The sequence below is a fragment of the Narcine bancroftii genome, chromosome 5 (genome assembly GCF_036971445.1).
Source record: "Narcine bancroftii isolate sNarBan1 chromosome 5, sNarBan1.hap1, whole genome shotgun sequence".
NCBI lineage: Eukaryota > Metazoa > Chordata > Chondrichthyes > Torpediniformes > Narcinidae > Narcine > Narcine bancroftii.
In genome coordinates, this window is record NC_091473.1 from 806624 (window position 1) to 826840 (window position 20217).

At 48.4% G+C, this 20217-nt stretch overlaps 1 protein-coding gene across 4 annotated transcripts in view; it reads left to right on the forward strand.

Moving 5' to 3' along the window:
- The window catches only part of slc6a6b (solute carrier family 6 member 6b), a 66807-nt gene that overhangs the window by 13011 nt on the left and 33579 nt on the right, over positions 1 to 20217 (forward strand). For all 4 annotated transcript variants that reach the window (XM_069936511.1, XM_069936512.1, XM_069936513.1 and 1 more), the window contains 3 exons: positions 11925 to 12059; positions 12687 to 12921; positions 18317 to 18449. In XM_069936511.1, the coding sequence (XP_069792612.1) occupies positions 11925 to 12059; positions 12687 to 12921; positions 18317 to 18449 (503 nt within the window). The remainder of the gene's footprint in view (positions 1 to 11924; positions 12060 to 12686; positions 12922 to 18316; positions 18450 to 20217) is intronic.

Consider the following 20217-nt stretch of genomic DNA (forward strand, 5'->3'; position numbering starts at 1 on the left):
TCCCTTAATTCCCCTACTTTGTAAAGATTTATACAACCTTGTTTTAAATATATTCACTGAGTTAGTCTCCAAGGCTTCTATGGCCAGCATATTCCATAGATTCACTACGCCTCAGCAAAAGCAGTTCCTCCTCCTCTTCGTCTTGCTGCTAAATCTACTCCCCTGGATCTTGATGCAACGTCCCCTTGCTCTAGTCTCCCCAACCAATGCCTACCATTGTGTGTGACAGACCTGTCCTAATCAGTACTGTACCCCACTGTTGTACAGTGACAGACCTGCCCCCACCAGTACTGTTCTGCAGTTATATACAGTGACAGACCTGGCCCACCAGTATTGTACCCCAGTGTTATATAGTAACAAACCCATCCCCACCAGTTGGTGTTTTCTACTGGTCAGGGCTGTGGAGAGACAGGTGGTAAGTGTTATATAGTGACAAACCCATCCCCACCAGTTGGTGTTTTCTACTGGTCAGGGCTGTGGAGGGACAAGTGGTAAGTATTGGTAGATTCTTAGATATTAATGGAACAGCTGATGTTGACTCCAATTTCTTGGCTTCTCTTCACTGGTCTGGCCCATCTCAATCCTGAAACCCACATACCCCTCCAGCGGAGTATAATGCCAAAGATTAAAGGTGAGAGTGGAAAGGTTTAAAAGGGAATCTGAGGGCCAACCTTTTCACCCTGACGGTGCTGTCTGTGTGGAATTAGCTGCTGGAAGAAGGGGTAGTGGTGAGGATAATTATGTTCTGAGGATATTTGGATTGTACATTGCTAGGGAAGGTTTGGAGGGATAGACACTGAACGCAGGCAAATGGGGCCAGCTTGAGTAGACAACTTGGTCAGGATGGACAAGTTGGGCTGAATGGCCTGTTTCTGTGCTCTATAACTAATGGGTTTGTTTGTCCTTGTTTGTGTGTGTGCGCACAGCAGAGCATAACCTCGAATAACTAGGATTTACTCATTTCACTGCTGATAAAGCTGGGCTAATGAGTGGGAGAAGGGAGCACAGCTGGTTCTTCACTGTGCCCCTCCTGTCATCCCATTCTTGCTTGGTTTTGCAGCAGGTAGTGCTGCTGCGCTCCATCCCCAGTGAACTGGGTTCATTCTCGATCTCTGCTGTCCGTGTGGAGTTTGCATGCTTTCTCTGGGACCAAGTGGGTTAGTCGGCTACTGTAAATTGTCCCGTGTGTGGGTGAGGGGGGAGAAGCTGGGACGAGTTGATGGGAGCATGCACTGTCCTCCATCTAGGTGCAATCAGACCTCAAACTGCTTTTCTGCGTACCCAGCACTTAGTTTGTGGAACACACATCCGGTACTCTTATCTGCCGGATGGTATGGGTTAATTTGCCTTGATAGCACACCAAACAAAGCTTTCACAGAATCTCAGTGCACAGAGCAACACTGCAGTTCCAACTGCCTCACTCCTTCCCCTTTCTCTTCCCCCACTACTTCTCTCCTATAGTCTTCTCTCCCCACCCCTTCTCTTCCATTCCTCTCTTTATATCTCACCTATTTTCTCAACCTCTTACAGCACCCCACCCCTCCAACTCTCCCAATCTCTCATTAGTTAGCGCAGCTTCAATTTAACACTCAGCAGAGGGAGATCCAGTTGTAGTGACTTCAGCGGGGTTTGAGTCTGTCCCATTGGGCATTCTGTTTGGAGTGGATTACGGGGTCAATGATCAAAGTTCATTGACAATACTTGCTCTTGCCCCAGACAAGGTATATGGAAGGCTTGATGTTAGTGGAAGAGGCAGCAATAAAAAAAAAATGGTTACTTGGACCAGAGGCTTTAAATGCCCCAGTGATACCCTCTTCAAACAGAGGTGCCTCTCAGGATAGGCAAGACATCCCACATGCAGCATTCTTGAGCTCCCTGGCGTCTTCTCTAAGCTCCTGCAACCTCCAATCAACATTGCAACTTCAGATTACTGAACATTGAACCTGCTGAGTTTTGGAAGATCATGATAGAGTTGATGTAGAGAAGATGCTTTCTAGTAGTGGGAGAGTCTATGGCCAGAGGGCAGTCTCAGAATAAGAGGTCATCCCTTTGGAGCAGAGATTAGGAGGATTCTTCACCCAGAGGGAGGTGAATCCATGTGAAACCCAATGCCAAGGATAACTGTGAAGGCTGAGTGGAGATTGGTAAATTCTAGATGAGTAGAAGGTGTCAAAGGTTGTAGGGAGGATGCAGGAAGGAGAATGGGGTTGAGAGGGAAAGTGCATCAGCCTTGACTAAATGGCAGAGTAGACTTGATTCTCCTCCTCAGCCCAGCACAACAAAGGTTACACAGATTGGATAGGTTAAATGCATGTTCCAGATGCTGGGGGAACTTGAGAACAAGGCATCACTATCTAAGGGGGAAGCCATTTAGGACTGATTAAATCTAGACATGTAAAATGGTAACAGAGATGGTAATGGCAGCGCCTAACATGGGCAACATCAAGGGGTTGTGGACTCTGGTGAAGCAGAGGACTGGTGCAGGGAATCAAAGAACTGGGAGACCACACACCTTTCCCCCCACCACCACCACCCTCTCTGAATCAGAGAAGCAGAGGAGATGACCCTCGGGATGGTGGCCATGGCTGTGAACCTGTGAAGGGTTCTGCTGTTGAAGAAACACACAAGTGCCAGGCTGTTGGCGATTCAAGGTGAGGAACCCATGCAGGCTGTAGCGACTGTGTTTGAGGGATTCACACTGGGTGACAGTGGACTCCGTCCGGGAGGCAGGCTGAAGGGGCACCAGGTATCAGAACTGGGAAGCGAGAGGATGCCGAGGGCGCTGAGGGGTTCCCAACCATGTCGGAGGTTCGGATCTGGAGCTCGGGCTGCTGATGGTTTGGACTGGACTCTATGGCTGTGGAAGCGCTGGAGCCAAATCCATGGACACTCGGTGATTCTGATGGGACACCTTTTAGCTTGCCTTTCTCTGACTGCAAGAGGCGCAACAGGAAATTTCTGCTGATGGTGAAACTGTTTGCTTTGTGGCAGACAAAAAAAATGCCATGTCATATTTAACTGTTTTATTACAAAGATAATAAATTGAATCTTGAGTCTCTGTCAGTTGTGTTCTATACACACCCATAGACAACCTGTTTGACTGCTCTTGGAACAACCTTCTCACTCAAATTATTCAAATAAATTTAAACCACAAAAAAAATACACTTTTAAAGGCCTTAAGTGCCTTCTGCTAGAGAGGTGCCTTCCTGTGGGACTGGGAGATCACCCTGCCTGGGGGAATCATGTTGCACAACTTGGGGAGAGTCTTTGGCCTAACAAAGCTTCCCCCCCCCCCCCTTCCCCTGTTTACATCCCAACACCCCTTTGTTTTATTTCTGAATTGACTTGTTAATTATGACCCATGCTGAAATGCAGTAAAGGGCTTTACATTTTGTGCGCTATCCAGGCAACCAAAATTTAGAACATCGTATTCCAATTAAAAGAAAGTGAAGGGTGAGGTGATAAAGAGAAAAGTAGTTAAACTGTGTAAGGTATCAGTTTTCACTGATGGGGGAATCCATTTAAGGGTCTGACAACAGCAGGAATGCAAAGGTGCTTGAACTTGGAGGTACGTGGTTTCAAATACGTCTATCTTCTTTCTGCCCACTGGGAAGGGGAGAAGGGAGTGTGAAAGAGCCCTTTACTATCTTCACTGCTTTCCTGGGTAAAGAGAGCTGAACATAGAGTAAATGGATCATTCCCTACCCCCCAACCAACATGTGACCCCTTCCCCCCCCCCAACCAACTCTGCCTCTCCCACAATGATCACCGTCAGTACTCCCCCCCACCCCCCCCCCCCCCCGCCTCAGTGAAAGAGCCTGACTAGCTCATCTCCCTGAGCCTGCATGTTTTATCTCCTACCCTGTTGAAATGCTTGGCTTGTCAATGACAGAATGTCACCCCTATTGGAGAGCTGTGAATGTGGGCCCATCGTCCAACCTTGCGTGAGAAGTGACTTCTTCCCCGGAGGGGGGAAGATGTGGGAAGCACAGCACATTTCCAGGTCAGTGAGATGGGAGGCAGCAAAATATTCCGAGCCAGATGTACTGGTATGAGCCTCTGGGCTGCAGTACACATGCGGACAGGGGAAAGTTCTGGGGCTGTGTCAGGCCCCAGAGGTGGGTGATCGGAAAGCAGCTGCCATTTCAACAGAATGACAAAGGAGACATGGGGGGAGGAGCAGCAGTGGGTGGCTTATTTATATGTTCATTCTTTGGTGGATAAGGGTGCGAGTGTGTTGGTGAGTGAAAGGGTGCTGTTTGAGTGACCTCCTTCGTCCTTGTGTTGGGGATTGTTCACTCTAAACCAGGGGGACAAGAAAATAATCACCTGAGCCACAATGTGGATTATGAAAGCATTGCACTAATGTCCAGGCCTTTTGCCCCATGGTGTTGAGCTGACCCATGAAAACCTACTCTACAACAATCCAATTTTTCTCTCCCTCACACCCGTAACCCTCTTTTCCTTGCATCCAAGAGTCTTTAAACTGTCCCTATTGTACCAGCTTCCACCGCCATCCGTGGCTATAATTTCCAGGCACTGTTCCTTTTCAGCTACACGTGCACACGTTTTGCAACCAGCACACAAAGGAAGTTAATGTGCACACAAAAGGTTAGTGATATAAAATATAGTAATTAATAATGATACTTATTGAAAATAATCCCATGTCCACTTCCAGCAACTTTAATAATCTGTTATTAATTTAGTTAGACATTGCATCACATAAAAATAAGAAATACTCATTGCTATTTTATTTGACTGAAGAAAGTTCAAAGTGTAGGATAAAATCTTCACTAAATATGTTGCTTTGTAGAATGCAATCCTACTTGTATTATATTAAAACATCCCAGTACAGTTTTATTAGCCATGAGGGAGGCTGTGTCAAAATGATCTAGAAACAATTTCAAGTTTACATTTGCGCAAGCACTCAGTGCGCACATCCTTTTGTCACAGGAAAAAAAATTTGCACAACATAGGATTTTTTTGCACACCCTGAAGACTTGAAATTAGAGGGAACATTGATTACAGGGACCCACCGCTTGCCTCTTATCGTCTCCCCTAAACTTTCCTCCACTCACCTTAAACAAAATAACCCAGGAGTTTACTTCATACCTTTCCAGACATTAGCTTTGTCCTTGAAATGGCAGATTATTCGGTGTACTTGTCGGAATCAGAAGGAAACATGGGTTTGAACACGATTTGTACTCCAGCTTGTGGAGTTCTTGTTTAGTCCTATAATAATGGCAAGTTAATTGTCGTACACATTGGGCAATGTCTAGATGCCCTGAAATTCTTGCTTGCTGCAGCAAAACGGGTACTTCTTTAAAAAAAAATAAAAAGCTACAATACCGCCATGCATTGACTTTTGTCCAGGTTACGTTCTGGAAGTGGGGGTGCAAATCAATTTGGGCGTCAGTCGATGATTATAGGTGAAATACACTGTACAACATAAGATACCATGACATACATAGTCACCTAAACCTCTCCATTGCGCATACACATATAGATTTCAATTACATATATGTACAGTACTATAAATTGGGTGTACACTGTGTACCATTATACACTGGAAATGCAACTTTCTTTATTTTGGCTTTTAACCCACATGTCGAATGCGTGACGTGTGACTTAATGTCCGCCAACATTGGTCGTGGCGTAAATTTAAAAATGTTTAATTAAGCCCTTATGGTGACCTCAGAAGTATCTGCAATCGGACATTACTCAATCGGGCATGTCAAGGTATGGTTGCAGTGTATGTGGTTGAATTTAAAAATAAATGCAAAAGACAGTGTAAGGAAAGCTCTGCCATTGCTGCTTCTCTGAGCTGCCTGCCTCTCTCTGCTGTTTGTAATGCAGTCAGCTCTGCAGCACAATTCTCCTAACATGGGCTGTGGTCGGGGAATTGCATATGTAATACGCTGAGGGGTCTTGGGGGACAAGTGATGACACTAGTAGGGAGAGAAAGAGGGCGCAACATTTTGTACAACTGCAGCAAGCCTTCATCAGTCAGGGTGCTGGGAACGAGAGGCGGGAAGTCACGTTGCAGTTGGAGGATTATGTGAAACCCTGGTTGCCCCAATTACAGGAAGGATGTGGGGGCTTTGGAGAGGGAGCAGAGGAGATTCACCAGGTTGAGAAAGTGTGAGTTATGGGGAGAGGTTGGACAAGCTTGGGATGTTTTCCTGGAGCATCGGAGGCTGGGAGAATGGATACAGGGGTATAACATCGTGAGAGGCGCTGATAGGTTGGACAGCCAGAACCTTTTCCGCAGGGTGGAAATATCAAAGCATTGTGGCTGTGCACAGTATCCCCACTCCCTGCATCAGCCCTGTGTCCAGAACAAACATTCCCTGCATCATCCCGGTGTTCAGTCCCTCATCTGTGCCTTTTCCACAAGTGATGTCCAGCGAGTGGCTCTGCTTTCAGCCTCCTCCTGCTTATTGCACGGGGAAGGGGTGGGGGGGGGGAGGGGTGGTGTGTAAGCTGCCTTAGGCTTCTTCCCGGGCCAACAGCACATCCTTCACACTGAAGCATTTGAAATATTGGAGAGAGGCTGCCATGGCCCTGCTGTGTGCTGACAATCTGTGGGCAGAGCCAGTCTGGGCTGGTCCTCGCTGAAACCCCAGTGGTCGGGTGATATATCAGGGCCCAATCAAGAGATGACTTGGTGACTCCAATGGTGGGAGAGTTGGTAGAGCGCGGTAAATCATTGGTACTTGTTCCCACAGGTGGTTGTGGAGGCCAGGTCATTGGGTGCATTGAAGGCAGAGATTGGTGCCCCAGCTAATCAAGAACCGATTAAAGGTTATGAGGAGAAGGCTGGGCAGTGGGGCTGAGTGGGTCAGTGGATCAGCTCATGAGTAAATGATGGGCAGACTTGATGGGCTGAATAGCCTATTTCTGCTCCTTTGTCTTGTGGCCCTTAACGCAGTACTACGTGCCCGTACTTGCGCATGTGCCCAAAGGTACGTACACGGATAAGCGCCAGCTCTCCCAGTACTCCAGGTTCTGAAGGTGGATGACCATCTGAGATTGTCTTAAATGGGCAAGCAAACATTTTTAATCTGTTGTCCCTGATTCTCCCACAAGAGGGGCTTCCTCTCCAAAGCCACTCTAATGAGACTCCTCAGGGCCTGTTCCACTCCCTCCACTGTCTGCTTTCCCCAGTTCCTGACCTTCCTCCCGACTGGTGGCATGCCTTCAACTGCCTGGGCCAAACATGCTCTCCTGTTTGACTTGAATTGTTTATTTGACACATTATACAGCAAGAAGGATTCTTGAACAGTCGAACAGGTTATTTCCAGTGTTGATACTGCCGTGTAAAGAGCACATTTTGCAAGAGGAAAGAATAAATAAAAATATCAATGAGCTCCAAGCGAGGGCAGCAATGTTGTGGGGCTCATTCAGGGGATCGGAACTCTTTTTAAGTCTGGCAGGCACCTCCCACTCATACTCAATGCTTGTCTGATATCATGGCATGTTTGACTTTGGTGGGGGGGGGGGGGGAATGAGATGTTCCACTACTGAAATGAATCTTGACTTTGTTTCTCTGTGCATTTCCTTTCTTAATTATTTTCAGAATTCGTAAGATTAGTTTCTGCTTTTGACCCCATTGTTTATTTTCCTTTTTATTATTAGTAATGGGCTGTTTGTGTTAAGCCAGTGGCCTCCGAAGGGAGGGGATCGATTGTTAGTATTGTGGGGTTTTTTTCAGTTCTTTTTCAATATAATATCAATTTCAACACCATTTTTATTGCAGTATGAGATTTGTTAAAAAATGTTTTATTTTACTGTCATGTACCTATCCTAACATTTATTTGATGAAACCAATAAAAGGCATTTTAGGACATAGAACAGTACAGGCCGATTGGTGCACGATGTGGTGCTGACCCACATACATATACCTGCCAAAAAAAAACTAAACCCTTCTTACTTCGTAACCCTCTATTTATCCCTGTGCCTGCATAAGAGTCTCTTAAATGACCCAATTGTTCATTCCAGTCTCCACCATCACCCCACTTTGGCAATACGTTCCACCTCTCTCTAGCTGTAAACTTTCCCACCCTGGGAAAAAGGTGCTGTCTACCTTTCTCTCTCTCAGTCTTCAAAATCTCCAAGATTCTTCCAATTTACCCAGCACCTTGGTAAACTGTTGCACCCTCTCCACAGCTTCCAAATCCTTCCTTTAATGAGGTGACCAGAACTGAGCACGTTATTCAAAATGTGGTTTCACTGGAGATTTGCAGAGCTCTGCAGCATTACCTCATGACTCCTCAGCTCAATCCCCTGATTAAAGAAGCCCAGCCTACTATATGCCTTCTTATCTGTCCTATTAACCTATGTAGTGACCTTCATAGATCTGTGGATTTGGCTGCCAAGGTTCCTCTGTTCTTGCACTCCATTAAGAATCCTACCATTAACCATGTCGTCTGCCTTCTCGTTTGACCAACCAAAATGTATCACCTCACCCTTATCTGGATTGAACTCCATCTGCCACTCTCCAACTCTGTATTCTGTCTCTATCCTGTTGTAACCTTCAAAAGCCTTCAACACCATCCACACCATCTCCAACCTTCATTATCACCTGCATACTTACTGACCCACCCTTCTACTTCTTCGTCCAGGTCATTTCTAAAAATCATCAAGAGTAGGGGGGGTCCCAGAACAGATCCCTGTGGAACTCCACTTGTCACTGACCTCCAGGCAGAATACTTCCCATCCACTACTACTCTCTGCTTTCTACATGCAAGTCAATTTGGTATCTACACAGCCAAGGTTCTATGGATCCTATACCTCATGACCTTCAGAACAAGTCTCCCATTGGGGACCTTGTCAATTGTCTTACTAAAATCCATGTAGACCACATCTACTGCCCAACCTTCATCAATTTCTTTTGTTGCTTCCTCAAAAAATTCAATTAGGCTCATGAGGCCCAACCTTCCCTTCACAAAGTTATGCTGACTCCCCTGGAGAAGACTATACTCCTTAAATCCTGTTCTTGAGAATCTTCTCCAATAGTTTGCCAACCACTGATGTAAGACTCTCTGGTCTTCCAATCCCTGGATTTCACACTGTTGAGCCTTCTTCCCGATGAGAGGAGGGAGAGAGCGCAAGTCCGGGACATGATGTGTTGGCTCCTTTTCCTGGGCAGCGAGAAATGTAGATGGAGTCCTTGGAGGGGAAGGAGGTTGCCTGACATTCTGGGCTGCATTCCATTCCCGAGCAGAGCAGCTCCCGTCCCAAGCCCTATGTCAAGTCTGCTCTCGATGGTGCCCCTGTAGAAGCTGTTGAGTCACGGGGAGATGTGCCAAACTTCCTTCATCTTCTGAGGAAGTCGAGGCATTCAGTCAGATGTACAAGTTCAAGTCAACCCATGCTGAAGGGCAGGGTGTCACGTCACAGGAGGTCAGAGAGTGGAAGGGGCTCAGGGACAGAATGATCTCAGTGGATGGACTGTCAAGGTCAGCTTGTGCTCCTGTTTTGAATTATGCCAGAGGTGCCTTCTCCTTGCAAGTTACCGTTGGCTTTGCTCGCTGAGTGGATTTATAAGGGGCAGGGTATCAGAAATCTCCCTCTCGTGCTTCTGCCACAAGGGAAGATGTTCTCTCCTCTCCCCTCATTGCCAAACCTCTTGATTGAAGTTTTTCTTCTGTAAGTTTTTAATTTTGGAAGAGTGATAAAGTTGACAGAAAAATTTCAACGAATGGAATTGGGGAAAAGTATAAAGTTCATTAGTGTGAGCCGACAGCTGCTCTTTTGGAGACAATGACCGTGAGTTTGTTGCTGTTTAGGTTGGAGGCACCATGATGAAAGTGGCACATTTGGGTTTATTTAAAGTATTCCCTTGGCCTCTGCATTGATGAACTCAAGGCTAAGTTTATGGGAAAACAAATTCCGTCTATTTTTGTATACTACTGGGAAAGGTTCTGTTAATGTTTTATGGACTGATTTTGTCCCTTGTCACATCTCAGCTGTTCATTGATGTAGTGGCAGGAGAGGCAAGCAAGTTGAATGTAACCCCGGGGTGCTGAGTGGAAAGGATGGGACACAGTACCTAGCTGAGGGAGGAACAATCTGCTGTGTCCAGCCAGCTTGTGGGAGGCCTTTCCTCGGCAGTGTGTGGGGCGTGGTGTGATAACGGTGATGTGGCTGAGCCTCAGGGCCCTGGCGCCGTCTGACAAAATGTCAGCAAGTTGGTGCTGTTGGCAGCAAACTCTGTTCTCAAAACAAGCCAGATAAAAGGTCTGTGTTTCCTATCTTTATCAGAGGAAGATAGGGTAAAGGTTCGTGGTGTTGCTGGTGGCTGCATTGCTCTGGAGAGCTCGGTCTCTGTTGTGGACTGGGCTTTGAGAGCCATCACAACCTCCCCCGCCCCCGTCTCACCATCCAAACCTTCCCCCACCCCCTTCTCTCCTCCATCACAACCCCCACCCCTTCCCTCTTCCATCACAACCCCCATCCCCTTCTCTCTTCCATCACAACTCCCACCCTTTCCCTCTTCCATCACAACCCCCATCCCCTTCCCTCTTCCATCATAACCCCCACCCCTTCCCTCTTCCATCACAACCCCCTGCCCCCTTCCCTCTTCCATCACAACCCCCTGCCCCCTTCTCTCTTCCATCACAACCCCCACCCTTCGCCTATCACAACCCCTTCTTCTCCCATCATAACCCCCACCCCGTCCCTCTTCCATCACAACCCCCGCCCCCTTCTCTCTTCCATCACAACCCCCACCCTTCTCCTATCACAACCCCCCCTTCTCCCATCACAACCCCCACCCCTTCTCTCTTCCATCACAACCCCCCTGCCCTCTTCCATCACAACCTTGCCCCATCCCCTTCTCTCCCGCTCCCTTCTCTCTTCCATCACAACCTCCCTCCACCCCCTTCTATCGCAGCCTTCCCTAACTCCCCATCCCCTTCTCTCCACCCAGTTTACCAGCCAGGTTAAGCCCAAGCATTTTGGAGAGTAAAGGAATGAAAATCTATTTTCTGTCTGATCCTGGTTTAACCTCGCTGAGCTCTGGGTCCCGGTTTAACCTCGCTGAGCTCTCAATAGAATATAGAGCATCACACAAGCCCTTTGGCCCACAAAGTTGTGCCAACCTCACACCCATAGTCCTCTTTCTTTCATCCATGTGGCAGTCTAGGAGTCTTGTACATGTCCCCATTGTACCAGATTCCACCACCACCCCGGCAATGAATTCCAGGCACCCACTACTCTGCGTATTATTTAAAAAAAACCTTATCCCTGAACCTGACATCTCCCTTAAACTTTCCTCCCTTCACCTTGTACAGATGTCCTCTGGTGTATGCTACTCTCATCCTGGGAGAAAGGTGTTGGCTGTCCACATAATCTTGTAGACCTCTATTTAGTCATCCTCCTTCATTCCAAAGAGAAAAGCCTATTTAAGACATATTCTCCAATCCAGGCAACATCCTGGCAAATCTCCTCTACGCTCTCTCCATAGCTTCCATATCCTTCGTGTAATGAGGTGACCAGAACAAAGCATCATATTCTAGTGTGGTCTCACTCTGAGATTTGTAGAGTTGCAACATTCCCTAGACTCAATCCCCTGACTAATGAAGCCAAGCATACCATGACCTTATTTCTGATCCTATCAACCTGCATTGGAACCTTGAGAGATCTATGGATTTGGACCCCAAGGTCCCTCTGTTCTTCCACACTGTTAAGTATCTGACCATAAAGCATGTACTCTGCCTTCATGTTTGACCTTCCAAAATGCATCACCTCACACTTATCCAGGTTGATCTCATTCTGCCACTTTCCAACCCAACTCTGCATCCTGCTTAACTCCACTGAGCCCTCGATTCTGACTTAACCTTGCCAAGCTTTAGATCCCAGTTTAAGAATTGTTTGTGTAAACTTGTATCACCTGTGGGTCTACTTTCTCCTCCATTCAGGTGCTTTCCTCATCCCATATTTTATCTTCCTGATTGGTGGAGGACTGCCTGTGTTCTTCCTGGAAGTTGCTGTTGGCCAGTACACTTCCCAAGGGGGCATTACCTGCTGGGAGAAGCTCTGTCCCATTTTCTCTGGTAAGTGGAAATGTTCTGTGTAGCCCCAAGCTGATTGCCTCTGGGTTGGGGGTGGAAGGGGGGAGGGTACTGAGGGTGGGTGAAAGATCCGTGGTCCTGTCAGAAGGACCAACTCTTGGGGGGAGGGGGAGAAATGCAGGGGATCCGGAGTATAGGCAGTGGTTAGGGGATTATGAGGTGTTTGGAAACTGGGGGTTTACAGGGCACTAATGGGATGGGTGATGGGTGGGACAGTGTTGGGGTCCTGGGAAATGATGGGATCTGGAGGGAGCAGTGCTCATGCTATGGGGGATGGGGTGGTGTTGAGGTCCTGGGGGGGTGGGGGTGGTGCGGGGGCATTATTGGTGTTCTGGGGGATCTTGGGATCTAGAAGGCTTGAGCAGTATTGGGGTTCCCAGAGGGTGTTTGGGCCAGTTGGAGTCCCGGGGTGGGGCTGGGGCATTATTGGGGTTCTGTGGGATCATGGGTTCCAGAGGGGTTGAGCAGTATTGGGGTCCCTAAGGGTGTTTGGGCCAGTGTGGGGGAAGGATGGGACGTTGGTGTCCTGGGTCACAGAGGGTGGAGCAAGGTATGGCCAGTTCCAACTCTGTTCCCTGTTGATCAGTTACTGTTTGCTTGACCCAACAGGGATTGGTTGCGCCTCCGTCGTCATCGTGTCTCTGTTGAATGTCTACTACATTGTGATCCTGGCCTGGGGAATCTACTACCTCTTCCAGACTTTCCAGAGCGAGCTCCCCTGGGCCAGTTGTGGTCACGGCTGGAACACTGATCACTGCATCGAGGACCGGTTGAGGAAGAACCTCTCCCTGACTCTCGGCTGCAACATGACTAACTTCACTTCCCCTGTGACGGAATTCTGGGAGTAAGGAAGCCAGCGATTGCATTCTTATCCTCTGTTTCTGTGACCGTGTTTGGTGGACAGGGCCAAACCCAGAGATCGCACAGCGAAGGGGTCAACCACATCTTGGATCTTACTGCTTTATGATTTCATTGCCCCTGGACTTCACTGCTCTACCCCCTCACTCGATGGACTTCGCTGCACCTCCCCCCCCCCCCCACCTTGCCACACCTTTGTTTTGGGTGTCCCTCCACCTCACTGCCTTCACTGAGCATTGAACCGCCTGTCCTTGCATCTTCAGCAAGAGGCAGCACAGGTTGAGGGGCAAAATGGCTGTGTCCCATTCGCAGTGACAGGTCAGTCCTCTGGCTGGGTCTTGCTCCTCTCCCTCCACCTTCCCTTCTCCTGTTAACCTTGGAGATATTCCTAGACTTCTGCTGCCTGCAGTGAACACAGCAGGAGGCTATTGATTTCCCACCCCACCATTTTTCATTCTTTTGCCCTCCCACCACTTTCTTGCCCCAACACCATGTCCCTGGATACTCCCCACCCCCCGCTACTCCTGTCCTTACCCTGAAGCCACAATCATCACTTCGGCTGAACGCCCTCACACTGACTCACCAACCCCACTTCCTGTTCAACTGCAGAACTGGAGTTTCAAAATTAAGTAAACCATTGCTGGAAATCCAAAGTAATTAAAAACAGCGGAAGGTGTCAGAGATGCCAGCAGTTCAGACAGATGGGGGAGCAGAGTTAAAAGTTTTGGGTCTTTCCCAGAAGGGAGGAACTGCTCCAATGAGGCTGCTTTTGGTTGTAGAGAGGCAACGAGAGGTATTTGCAATGCAGCAGAGACCAAGGAGGCACACACACAACTTGCTGGAGGAACTCAGAGGGAGCACAGCAGCATCAGCAGGAGAAAAAGAACGGTAGAAGTTTCGAACCACAGCCCTCCATTGAGACCTGACCCCTCGAGTGCCCCAGGCAGATGGTCTATTGCTCCAGATTCCAGCATTCGCAGTCTCCTTGTGTGCTTCCGGAGTCCCACAGAGAGTTGTGCAATGTCAGTGAGCAAGCTCAGCGGTTGCCAGCAATGGTTGGCAGGCCAAGCGCCATCTGCGGAGAGGGAGAGAGACTGAGTTAATGTCAAGGTCAATGGCCCACCTTAACATGGCCAGTTCTGAAACAAACAGGAAAGGCTGGTTAGTTAAATGATATGGAGTCCCAAGGGCAGAAAGCACATCATGGAGTTACACAGTGTGGAAACAACTTTCCCAGGCCCAACTTTCCCATGCCATGCAAAATGTCCCACCCTCACCAGTCCCACCTTCCTGCATTTGGCTTGTATCCCTCCAAACCCATTCTGTTCAAATTACTTTTGAACATTGTAATAGTCCCTGCCTCAGTCATTCCTCTGACAGTCCATTCCATACAGCCACCACCCGTGGTGTAAAAAGAAAGTTCCTGTTAAATCTCTCACCCCACCCCACCCCTCACTTTAACCTGATGCCGGGCTCTGGATACTGATTCTGCTACCCTGGGCAAAAGACTGCGTTCAGCCAATGTATTCCTCTGGACAGACAATGAGGTGGTGTTCCTTGGCTGATGCTGGACTTGGTGCAAACATATCCACACACAAACACACAGAGGGGGAATTAAAAATTCAGGCCTGAGCCCTTTGTCAGGTGGGCTGAAAATCAGGCAGTCGTCTGGGTGAGAAAGTGGGAGGTGATGGAGCACAAGCTGGCAAAACGGAAACCAGTTAGAGATGGGAGGAGCTGAGAGGTGAACACTGCTGGAGTATCTCAGTGGGTCGAGCAGCGTCTGTGGGAGTGGGAGAATAGTTGTTGCTTCAGGCCGGAACAAGGCTGAGAGTGCAGAAGTGAGATGGCTGGTATAATGAGGGTGGGAAGGGTGGAACAGGGGGTAGTGGCGGATTGGTGACAGGTTGATGGACAGATGTGGAGGTGGAGGCATTTGGGCAGGTGCTAAAAAATGGGGGAGGGAGTAGAGGGGGGGTCAGGTGGAGGAGGAATGCAAGTACGGAGTGGGGTAAGAGACTGCTGGGGGTGAGGTGGTTAAGACAGATACAAAAGCTCCTGGTGCTGGGATCTAATCAGCAGAGGTGGCAGTGATGGTTTGTTGGGAGAGAGATAGACAGGTGAGACCAGGGTGGGGGAATGAAAATAGGCAGAGCATTGGATGGGGATGTATAGGAAAAGGGAATGACATGGAGGTGGGTGAAAGGACAAAGAGCAGAAGAAGGGACCTGTTACTTGAAATTGGAACATTCGATGTCCACCCTGCTGGGCGGTAAACTGTCCAGGGCGAATAGAACATTCCAGCACCGTGCAGGCCCTTCAGCCCACAATGTTGGGCCAACCTATATAAACCTCAACAAACTAAATGTGCCTATTGGACCAGCCTCCACCCCTACCCTGAGCATTCCTGGCCACTCTGTGTTTAAAAAAGAACACAAACTTGCCCCTGATGTCTCCCCTAAAAGTGCCGGCTTTGCAAACCATGCCCCATAAGACATTCCCCAATCCAGGCAACATCCTGGTGAATCTCCTCCACCCTCTCTTTAGCTTCCACCTTGCAATGAGGCCACCAGAACTGAACACAATATTCTAAGTGTGGTCTCACTGGAGTTTTACAGAGCTGCAACATCGCCTCTTGACTCTTGAACTCAATCCCCTGACTAATGAAGGCCAGCCTACCATAAGCCTTCTCAACTACCCTATCAAACCTTGAGAGAATGATGGATTTGGACTCCAAGGTCCCTTTGTTCTTCCACACTCGAGTCCTACCATTAACTAAGTCTTCTTCCCTTCAGGTTTGACCCTCCAAAATGCATCACCACACTTATCTGGATTGAACTCCACCTGTCACTTCTCTGTCCAACTCTGTATCCTGTCTAGATCCTGTTGTAACCTTCTATGCTATTACTAGCACCTCCAATCTTCATGTACTCTCAAGCATTGTTCCTCTACGTTGGGCAGTGGAGAAGACCCAGGACAGGCATTTCGGGTTGGGATTGGGAAGGGGAGTTGAAATGGCAGTGACCATGAACTCAGGGATGGCCAATGTGGACGGAGAGTCGAGTGAAACAGTCCCCAGGACTTGTTTATGGAAAGGATCCTAGCGGCAACTGGGTGATCCGGTCCTCTGGAATTGAGGAGTTGAATGAGGAGAGAAAACAGGAAGAATGGTAGAATTTACACCTCCTGCAGACACCCCAGTTGGGATTAACAAGCCTTCACCCCCTCTCCCAGCCACATCACTCTGTCCCTGGACCCTGCCTGAACTGCTGAATCTCTGTTTTTATTCAAGATTTCACGCATCTTCAGGTTTTTTTGCTTTTTATTTTCAATCTTTAATCCCTCACAGGATCCACAGAGCCTTCCCCTTGTCACACTTAATCCCGCAGTTCCTCCAGTCCAGGTTTTAGCACCACCCTTCTCATCTTTGTAGAAGTCTGTGCTGGACTAGCTCCTCTGTTAAACATGCCCATCTCTGTTTTAGGTGTCTGCTTCCATCTGGTGAAGCAACTTGTGATGTGCTATTGTGTTAAAACTATTGTTTGAATGGGAGTCATGTTGAATCTCCCTGTCCACTTGAGCACTTGCCTCTACCTTTTGCAAGCTCTGATTGTAATCAGGTAAACCACGGGTACTGTTTCCTGCATTAGTCTTGCTATGGAGCCAGCTGTCCTGCTCCACACACTCCACTGCTCCCCCCAAGGTTGCGTCAGGTCTGGGGATCCTGTCCCACAGGCTCTGGAACCAGGCATTTGTGGGCCACAATATGTGCATCTGGCCCTCCTCTGACCCTGCTCTTTCCCTTCCCTCTCTCTCTTTCCCTCCCTCTCTCTTGCTCCCTCCCTCCCCCTCCTCTCTCCTTTCCCCTCTCCACTCTCGCCCTCCCCCTCCTGCTCTCCCTCTTCCTCCTCTCTCCTCCATTCTCATCCTCCCCCTCACCCTTTCTCTCCTGCTCCCCCTCACCCCCTCTCTCCCCTTCACTTCCCCCCCTCTCTCTCCATCTCTCTTCCCCTCTCTCTTGCTCTCATCCCCCAAACCCCATGTCCCCCAGCTTCCATTACAATCCAAGGATGAGGGCATTCATTTTCGCACCTTCTTTGGAGGGAGCCTTTCATGCTGTTTTCTCTTTGCAGATGTTGATGAACGAGTCCAGTTATTTGCATTTTACTTTATTGGATCCTGGCAGGATATGGGATGAGAAAAGTTACTGTTACGGAGAGGAAGTCAAGATGAGAATTGGAACAGGGAGACCCTCTCTGTGTTAACCTCTTTTACCCTTGGAGTGTGTGAGGGGATGGTGCAGAGGGATCTTCACATTTTGTTAGTCCCCGGGAGTATGGAGGGAGCTCCACCCTGTGTCTGACCCTGGGAGATTGATGGGACGGTGTGGAGGGAGGTTCACTTTGTGTCTGACCCTGGGTGTGTGTGATGGGATGGTGTGGAGGGAGCTCCACTGTGTCAGACCCTGGGAGTGAGTAATGGGATGGCGTAGAGGGAGCTTTGCCCTGTGTCTGACCTTGGGAGTGTGTGATGGGATGGTGTGGAGGGAGCTTCACCCTGTGTCTGACCTTGGGAGAATGTAATGGGACAGTGCAGAGGGAGCTTCACTCTGTCAGACCCTGGGAGTGTGTGATGGGACGGAGTGGAGGGAGCTTCACCCTGTGTCTGACCCTGGGATTGTGTGTGATGGGGCAGTGTGGAGGGAGCTTCACTCTGTATCCAATTTATGCTATCCCAGAATTAAAATGACGTCCATATGTTACCTGCGTCTGCAATATAAAAGGTGGCATTTAAAAACAGTGAGGCAATATGTTTGGAATTGGCACAAAAGCCTGCGTATCCGTATCTGCACCAACCTGTGTTCTGCCTGTTATCTTGCAGAGCTGAGCCCTGGGTACCCCACTTAAGCCCGTGTGCCTGTGTCCTGTACTGTGGGAGGGGGTCAAGCTGCAGGCCGTGAACACCACTCCTCAGAGCTCAGCAGGACAGGAGCTAGCGCACTCCATCCTGGCCAGCCTGAATGGTCCTTTACCTTGGCTGTGTGAAGCAAGGGCAGGCTCCTTTTCTCTCTCTGGAGCTCGCAAACAGTCAATTGGAAGTTGTTTTAACTGAAAGGTAGCCCTTGGTTATTTTGTGTTTGACGTTTCCCGAACGTTTTTGCATGCCAGCTTCGCCTGCCTGAGGGCGTGGCATGTATCTCTGCTTCCAGTGAGCATGCTCGGACTGGCCCAATGGACCAGAGGCTCAGCTCCAATTCCTGCTGCGCCCACCCCACCCCCCCGACAGGGAGTAATGATGGTTTTGTCTCTCCTCCCCATCTTCCCTCTTGTCCCTCTCCCCACCTCTCCCTTGCACCCTCCACCCCATCCACCCCACTGCAGACGGAATGTACTGGGACTCTCCTCTGGCATTGAGGAGATGGGTGAGCTGAGGTGGGAACTGGCTCTGTGCCTCCTTGCCGCCTGGGTCATCTGCTTCTTTTGTATCTGGAAAGGGGTGCGCTCGACGGGGAAGGTGAGTCTGGGGTTTTCATTCCATCAACGTGGAGTTTGAATATAAAATATTAGAGCACATTTCGGGCCCTTTGGCCCATGATGCTGTGCTGACCTACTCAAACAAACTAAGCTTTCCCTACCTCAAACCTATAACACTCCTATTTTTATTGCATCCATTTGTCAGACTAAGTCTTTTAACTGTCCCTAATGTACCAGCGACCACCAGCTCCACAGCAATGCATTCCAGGCACCCACTATTCTCTGTGTATTTAAAAAAAAACACATCCCTGATGTCTCCCCAAAACTTTCCTCCCCTTGCCTTATACAGATGCCCTCTGGTGTTTGCTACTCTTACCCCAGGAAAAAAAGGGCTGGGAGTCCACCCTATCTATGCCTCAAAATCTTAGACATCTATTAAGTTTCCTCTCATCCTTCTTCACTCCAAAGAGAAAAGCCCCAGCTCTGCTAACTGCCTCATAAGACACATTCTCCAAACCAGCCAATATCCTGGTAAATCTCTGCACCTTCCCAACAGCTTCCAAATTCTTCCTATAATGAGGTGACCAGAGCCTACTACAATATTCCAAGTGGGGTCTAACCAGGGCTATATAGAGCTGCAACATTGCTTCTCAGCTCTTGAACTCAATCCCTTGACTAATGAAGGCCATTATAGCATCAGCCTGCTTAACTATCCTATCAACCCGCATGGCAATCTTGAGAGATGAATGGATTTGGACCCCAAGGTCCCTCTGTTCTTCCACATGGATAAATATCCAGCCATTAGCCATGTGCTCTCCCTTCAAGTTGGGCCTTCCAATATGAATCACTTCACACTTATCTGGAGTGAACAAAATCTGCCATTTTTCCACCCATTTACGATCCTGATCCTGTTGTAACCTATGACAGCCTTCTGCGGTATTCACAGCACCACTAACCTTCGTGTATCTGCAAATTTACTGACCCATCCCTCTACTTCTTCATCCAGGTCAATTATAAAAATCACAAAGAGCAGGGGTCCCAGAGCAGATCCCTGTGGAACTCCACTAGTCACTGACCTCCAGGCAGAATACTTTCTATCCACTACTACTTCATCCTTCTTCACTCCAAAGAGAAAAGCCCCAGCTCTGTTATCTTTGCCTCATAAGACACATTCTCCAAACCATGCAATATCCTGGTAAATCTCTGCACCTTCCCAACAGCTTCCAAATTCTTCCTATAATGAGGTGACCAGAGCCTACTACAATATTCCGAGTGGGGTCTAACCAGGGCTATATAGAGCTGCTTTCTGCAGGCAAGCCAATTCTGAATCCACACAGCTAAGGTTCCTGTGGGCTGCATGGGTGTCGTAGCGGTCAGCGCGGCGCCTTTACAGCGCCAGTGATCAGGATTAGGTTTCGAATCCCGCTCTGTCTAAAGAGTTTGTATGTTCTCCCTGTGTTTACGTGGGCTTTCCCCAGGGGCTTTGGTTTTCTCCCACCGTTTAAAAAGTACCAGAGGTGTAGATTAATTGGATGCAAATTGGGTGGCATGGACTTGTGGGCCAAAATGGCCTGTTACTGTGCTGTATATCTCAATAAAAATATATTCCTATTAAAAATAAGGGCAGTAAGAGAGGGAAGATGCAGCCTTGGTTAACTAAGCAAATAAAGTATAAAATTAAAAGCTTATGTACAAAGTAGCTAGGGTTATGGGAAACTGAAGGATTGGGAAAACTTTAAAAGGCAATAAAGGTCAATGAAACAGGAAATAAGGAAAGGAAAGAAGGATTATGAAGGTAAATTAGCACA